This window comes from Hipposideros armiger, unplaced genomic scaffold (assembly GCF_001890085.2).
Source record: "Hipposideros armiger isolate ML-2016 unplaced genomic scaffold, ASM189008v1 scaffold_141, whole genome shotgun sequence".
NCBI lineage: Eukaryota > Metazoa > Chordata > Mammalia > Chiroptera > Hipposideridae > Hipposideros > Hipposideros armiger.
The window spans coordinates 1,019,119-1,026,273 of record NW_017731491.1 but is presented as its reverse complement, the minus strand read 5'-3'; the positions used below and the strand labels follow the sequence as shown (position 1 = coordinate 1,026,273).

General features: G+C 51.0%; 1 protein-coding gene across 1 annotated transcript in view; it reads right to left on the bottom strand.

The window, feature by feature from the left end:
* ABR (ABR activator of RhoGEF and GTPase) overlaps nucleotides 1-6,713 on the bottom strand; it is a 218,876-nt gene extending 212,163 nt beyond the window's left edge. Inside the window, exon 1 of the mRNA XM_019650398.1 lies at nucleotides 5,526-6,713. Coding sequence (XP_019505943.1) covers nucleotides 5,526-6,549 — 1,024 coding nt within the window. The 5' untranslated portion in view covers nucleotides 6,550-6,713. The remainder of the gene's footprint in view (nucleotides 1-5,525) is intronic.
* Nucleotides 6,714-7,155: the final 442 nt, after the last annotated feature.

The window sequence follows — 7,155 nt, the reverse complement described above, 5'->3', positions numbered from 1 at the left end:
CCTCAAATAATTTTTTAATATCTCTCCACAACAGGGAATGAAAATAAAAATTACTCGATCACAGCTACAGCTGAAAATTCAATACTTTGAATTAAGTTATTCAAACACATCCCCTGAACACAAGACATTCCTTCTGGAGCAAAAATCTCATTAGTTACTAATGGGAAGGGGGAGGGGGAGAACCCATCAGGTTACAAATGAACTAGGTAACATGAGTACCTAGCAGGAAATGCATTTCCCATAAAGATTAGAAATAAAAAGTCTCCATCGGGCAGCTTGGCAGAATCTGATGGCAGGGCTTCTCACATTGAGGAACCTAGAATTCTACAGCTGACCCAGAATAGCATTAAATGCTGGAAGTTAAAGAGTGTCAGTTTTGCAAGACTGACCCAAGTTCAAATGAGTCCATACAAGCTGTTGGATTTTGGGTAAATGGACCTCTCCAAGCCTCGGCACCTTAACCTATTAAGTGGGACTAATAATTTCTACCCACTGAGATGGGTATGAAGCTTAATGAGATGGCCTGCTGCTCCTGTTACTGTGACTGACGGGACTCACATCTTTAGTGTTCTCTGCTTCAAGTTCTAGGAAAGAAAAGGCCATAGGATACAATGGAAAGAGCCTAGATCTGACTCATAGGTCCTGCCTTAGGGGTCATGAGCAGGTAAACTTGAGCTTACTTTTAAGGACTCTGGGGTCCTCATCTGTCTGGAGAGGGCAGGATTAAACCAACTCTAAGATCTCTTCCTGCTCTAGGCTCTTGAATGTCACTGAGATTCTAAATAACAGCCCTTAGCCACCCATTTCAGGATTTAACAAGTTACCTGCTAGAAAGTTGTTTCTTTATCTAAAAACCTATGGTTTCTATCTCAGGAGCCAGAGAGTCAGTGACAACCTTAAAGGCAGGTCACCAACTTTTGCAGTCTCAGTCCTTCACACAGAGGCATGAAGTAAGACCTCAATGAATCCTTGTTGAGTGGGATGGATGGATGGATGGGTGGGTGGATGGATGGATGGATGAATTCCAAGGGCCAGCAAAAATGGAGACTGCTTGTTCTCCACTGAGCAAAGTTTAATGCAAGGAGAAAATGCTACCAATTTAAAATAATAATGATATTTCCTTTATCATCTGAACTAAAATCATACTATCAGATGGAATAGTCACTGCCAGTCAAAAGGATGCCTGACCCTGAAAGCCACCTTTGGGTTTTGCTAGAAGAGAGCATTTTGGTCTACAAGAAATGCATGTGTGGCCTAGCGGATGCCACAGACCACAGAAGGAATGCATAAACCCCGAGAAGGACATGTCACTCAACTTCTCTGGCAGGGGTGGCCCAGACATGTCAGCATGAAAGGTAAAATACGGGCCTCCTCATGTAGTTATGCATTGTGGCTGCCCTGAAGTACCCAGCTGAGGAGAGGTCTCAAATCCATCAGGTGGTCTGCTCACCTGCGAGGCCAGGCCCACCCAGGAGCCCCATGGGGGAGGACAGCAGCCATGATGGTTGACCTCAGCAGCAGATGGACTGGTCTGCTGGGGACTTTAGTGATAAAGAAAATAATAATAATCATGCACACACACATATATACTACACAGGGATGCACTTATTGTGCACTGTGTGCTAGATGCTTTGTTAAGCTCTTTCAATATTTTATTATATTTCATCTTAACCATCCTGAGAGGTAGGTGCTATTATTTGAAAGCACAGGCTCAGGAGTCAGACTGCCTGGGTTCAAATCCTAAGTGCCACTTATAAGCTGGATGACCTTCGACAGGGTTATTGAAGCTCTCTGGGCCTCAAGATTCTCATACGTAAAATGGAAATAATCATAGTGACCGTCTCATGAAGCTGTTGTGTGGTATAAATGCATTAATATGTGTAAAATGCTTAAAAGAGGAGCTGGCACAAAGTAAACCCTCAGTAAGTGTTAGCTATTCTTGTCATTCCCATCTAATAGCCGGAGACTAGGGAAAGGTCAGTGGCTTGCCGACGGCCTCACACCTGGTGAGAGGCACAGACAGGGCACAGACACAGGTATGACTCCATAGCAAACATGACCCAACACAGCTGATTCTAGCTCTGCAACCCCCAACCCCCATCCCATTCACACCACAACCCTCTCATCCATGGCAACATGGCCTAGTCTTTCCTGGTACCAATCCAGGCTACGAGGTGCTGAAAGGAAGATACTAAAAGAATGGGGATTCTAACTTATTTCAACTCTGATTTGGCTACTATATATCGAAAAAAAAAATGTGTCTTGGTACAGGGATCTGCCCCTCATCTAAGAGAAAATAGCCCCTATCCAGGCAGGGAGCACCTCTGTATCTGGGCCTTTTTAAAAGAGGTCTTATGTGCTCTCTCTCCTTGAAACCCTGAGAGGAAGGCAAAGCCTGAACTGCCCGATAAACCTGACCTTCAGTTAAGGATAACTGAATACAGAAAATGGGCATAATCGCTGGTAGAGAGGGAGAAACAACATGAGGGCCAACCCAGCAAGAGAGCCTCATGTTCTAAGATGACTAGACTCTGCCCTGGGTCCTGCCGTGCTGCCTGGAAGGTTCTAGGAAGAGTCAGAGCCTGGCCAGGAAAAACATATGCATCGTAGAAACCAAACCATCTGTGATCCAGAATGATCTGGGAGTGGGAAGCTTTGAAGCGTCAACTCAAAATAACCTGTAGTCATGGTTAGTAAACACTTTGGATGTTTGCTATGTGCCAGGACCTGTTCAAAGCCCTTTAGAAATACTATCCCATTTACTCTTCATATCAACAGAGTGAGGTAAGCAGTGTTTATCAGCCTCATTTTACAGATGAGGAAACTGAGATACAGAAAATTCGAATAACCTTTCCCAAGGTCACATAAGCAGTCTAGCTTCGGAGCCCATAGTCTTTATCAGCGTTTTCAAAGCTGTTTGTCCAACCCACACCAAGAAACACATCCTACGTCAGGACCCATTCTACATCACACATTTATACATGATTGAAACAAAGTTTTAAACAGAGTAATATTCACCATTACCATGTGCAATGCACTCCAGATGTTTTCTATCCTATGCCATCCCATTTGAAAAATACATCATTCAACAAATATGTACGGAATACCTCATATGCGTTGGACACTGTTCTAGGCTTTGGGGCTAAGTCAGTGGATGAAACAGACAAAAATCCTTACCCTCTTGGAGCTTGCGTTTTACTGGAGAAAAAGATGAATAAGATCCACATGCAAAATTATACCATCCGAGGTGGTAATTTGGTGAGTGAGATGGAGAAAAGGAAGCAGGGACAGCCAAGGGTAGCCAAGGAAGGCCTGACCATGCTTTCATGACTCACCACACTAATTTCAGTGGGCTGTTACCCACAGTGTGAAAACACCTGCCCTTAATCCCTCTGCTCTAGTGACTCTCTGTATGTCTTCAGGCTCTTTCTCCTAAATTGTATGCCCATGTGCACATGTATGTGACCATGCTCTTTCTCCTAAATTGTATGCCCATGTGCACATGCATGTGACCATGTGCACATGTGTGCACATGTATAGGAGTGTGTGGATGTGTGTGCATACATGTATGCACGTGCATGTCCACCACCCATTCACTTCATCACTGGGGAGGTTTTGGAGACAGGCGGCAGGGTGCCCATATGCAGCCCTGCTACAAAGCTTGCCCTGCAAAGAGGTCCTGGAATGGGGCCGGACATACAGCCTGGTCACCGCTGGCCAAAGCCATGAATGCCAACCATGTGCTTTGGCTGGAGTCTGCAGTCCAGGAAAAAGAGAATCTTTTTTATCATTGATCCACCCAGAGGGGGCACCTTTTGCAAATTGTTAGACGAGAGGGAACAGTAGTTCCTAATTGGCATCAAGATGCTCTAGGTGCTACAATGCCCTTAAGAAGAGAGGAGACAGCTCACAGAAATAAAAGTCACTCCCTGGGGGAAATCCAGTGCATTAGGCACACCTGGCAAAGTGATTGATGTGGGCCTGAGAGGAGATGGGATTGGAGCCAGCTCTGAAGCACATCTGGGCCACTCGGGCAGCCTCCATTTGGAACTTGGCACTAGAAATCTTCAGACTCTTCCTTTAAGTTAAAGGGGCACATAAAAAATGTTACTAGCATGGGTGGCAAAAGCATGACCTATGGGAAAAGCAGCCAATTTCTTCTAATGAATAAGTGTAATTGATCATAACAGATGACTGGATGGACCTTCCAAATGTGCTTTTAGCAAAGTAGACAGTTTTTCATTCAAATGCAAACTTACCCAGATAAGATCTAATAATGGAGATTTTGGAACAATCCCAGCATCAGTGATTTCTTTTTTTTTTTTTTTCTTCCTTCACTTAGCAGGAAAGCATATGATGTTTCCGGTCACAGCTTAAACTACCCAGACGCCAAGTTATGCTTTCTCTATGGCTGAGGAGACGCTGATACTCCCTTGGGCAGCAAAGGGGTAGTCACAGGCCACCCCACATTGCTGTCCTTTCCTCCTTAGCCCCATTCCCATGTCCTGATCTATGAGGAGCTGGGTGGCTGGGAGACAGCCTGTTCAATGCAATCATCCATTTGTTCAAGAAATATTTATTGAGCACTTACTATGTGCAAGGCACCATGCTGACCACTACAAGTGGATTCAAAGATGACTAAGACCAGGTCTAGTTCTTAGAAGAGGGGGCAAATGTGAGGAGAAACAACAAATGACAGGAAGTCCAAATAGAGGTCTCAGCTCTCTCCAACCAAGCACTTAATCTTTCTGAGCTTCAGTTTACTCCTTTATCAAATGAAGGCACTGCATTAGACATGATCACTGGGCACTAGGCCAGCTTGAAGACTCTATGGTTCTAAGCCTTCCCTTCCCACTCAGGCTCCTAGGCTCCTCCTAGGAAGCTGACAGATCAAGTGCAGCCTTGTAGGAAGGGGACCAGTCAGCAAAGGCCGGAGGCAGTGAGGAAAATGTACGTTTTCCCAAACGAGAGCCTGTTTCAATTTGGCCCAAACGCCGAAACAAGCTGGAGAAAATGAGAGATAAGTTCAGAAAATTCAGTGGAAGATTTAGACTTCCATATCAAGGAATCCAGGGGAAACGGGGGCCACTGGAGTTTGTGCCCAGGGTACTATCAGTACAGGCGCATGGTGCGGGCCCAAAGGAATCTGGCCGACCTGTGGAGGATGGGTTGGTTGCAAGGGGCCAGAACCGATAATGTTGCAATAGTCAGAGCAGAAAGGCTGAGGCCTCAGCGCAAGATTCCCTCCATGGTCTAGCCAAGCGCATCGTTCCATCACCTTCCTGCCATCGCCATAATGCTTATTTTCATAAATTCGCCTAAGCTGAAATCTTTAAGATTGCACTATCTTTTTTTTTAAGTTCCACAAGTGTCTTGAGGGTAAGCACGTAAATCTTATCTCCCTTCAAACCAGAAGGCTGAGGTTAAACAGGACCAAAGTGTGCCAGGGATGGGGGGGGTGCAGGAGGCGGCCAGCAGTGCCCCGGGATGCGCGAGGGCTAGGATCTAGAGAAGGGTGAGCCTACCTGCAGAGCAGCCGTCTTCGTGGTCCGAACTGTTGCGGCTGCAGTCACTGCCTCTCTCCGGCGAGCTGTGACTGGGTGAGTCTCGCTCCGGCACCCTCAAGAACCTCTTGCGCCGCCACGGTGGGAGGTGCTCGCGGGCCCCGCGCCGTGGGGGCTCATCCACTGCTAGAGGCGAGCCCCTCCCGTCCTTGGCCTCCGACTCCAACTGCTCTAGGTCTCGGCTCTGGCGCTGCTGCCGCCGGCCCCCAGGGATCAGGTTCATCCAGCGATGGGGGCTGCACGCCCGCGCCGGCTTTTCGGACTCATCGCGAGTCCCGAACCGGCAGGGGGCCACGAGCAAGTGGCCTAGGACGAATTTCTCATTCAAATCCACCATCTCGAAGTCGTGGTCACTGCTGTCGCCCCCATCGTCCGCCCCGGAGGCGTCCGGCTCGCCCTCCTCCGAGCCCCGCCCCGCGCGGGTCCCAGAGGACCGCTCCTCTCCCGGGGTGCTGGGAATTGTGCCATCGTGACCGGGGGGTGCACAGTCTTCCCGGGGCCTGAAGAGGAGGCGAGGCTGCAGCAGCTGGTGGTGGATCGCGGCGGTCAAGCTGCGCACGGCTCCCCCGGCCCCCGCCGCCCCGGGCCAGGTGGGAAGGTCCATGCACACGTACGGAGAAGTCTCGGCCTTGGCGGCCACCTCTGGGTCAAGACGCGCGAGACCCAGGGGGTCTCCGCCGCCGCCTGCTGAGCCTTCCTCCTCACGCGGTGGCTGCGCCGACTCCGGCGCTACAGGCGCCGGTTCCTCTGCCGAAGCTTCCCGGCGCCCGCAGCCGAGCTCCGGCTTCTCCCCGGCCAGGGCCGCCTGCAGGTAGAAGACTTTAAACTTCTCCTCTGCCAACACCTGTTGCAGCCGCTTTAGGTTCAGCTTGCAGCGCTCCAGCTCCTGCTCCATGTCTAGCACCGAGTCCAGCCGCATGACTGGCGCCTCCTCCCCGGGGAACTCGGCCTGCCAGTGGCGCTCAAAGTCCTGAGGGTCCCACATGCCGGGCGCCCCTTCGGGACTCCAGGGCCCAGCTCCTCGGCGCGCAGCGAGCTGGGGTCGTGCTGGTTCTTTCCCAGAAGCCCCGCGCTGGCGCAGTAGCCTGTCCTCCACTTCAGCCCCCGAAGAGAATGAGAGAAAAAATAAAGTTTTTCCCCTTCCGCCCTCGTGCTTTTTTTTTTTTTCCCTTCTTCTTGGTTTCGCCTCCCTGACGTAAGAGGCTACCCGCAGCGGAGGCGGGCGTCTAGGGGCCCTGGGTCCGCCCGGAGCAGGACCCGCTGAGCCAGCCGGGTCTGCAGCTCCTACTACCGGGCCGGGTGCCCCGCGGGCTCCCGCGTCTGTAGAGCCGCGGCGGGGGCGGAGCCTCGGTGGCGCCCGGCCAAGGCCCTGCAGGCGCGCCTTGGAGCTGCGCTGGCGGCGGGGAGCCTGGGAGAGGGCGGCGGAGGGGCGGGCCTGCGTGCAGTCAACCCCCGGAGCTGGCCGCTGTAGGCCCTGCTGGCTCCTTCCTGGCCAGTCGGGCTGCGCAGCTCCGCCGCAGAGCGGGCTCCCTGCACCAGAGCGCGGGGCCGCGCGGCCCTGAGAAGCTGGAGCCCCCGTGAGGGAGCGCGC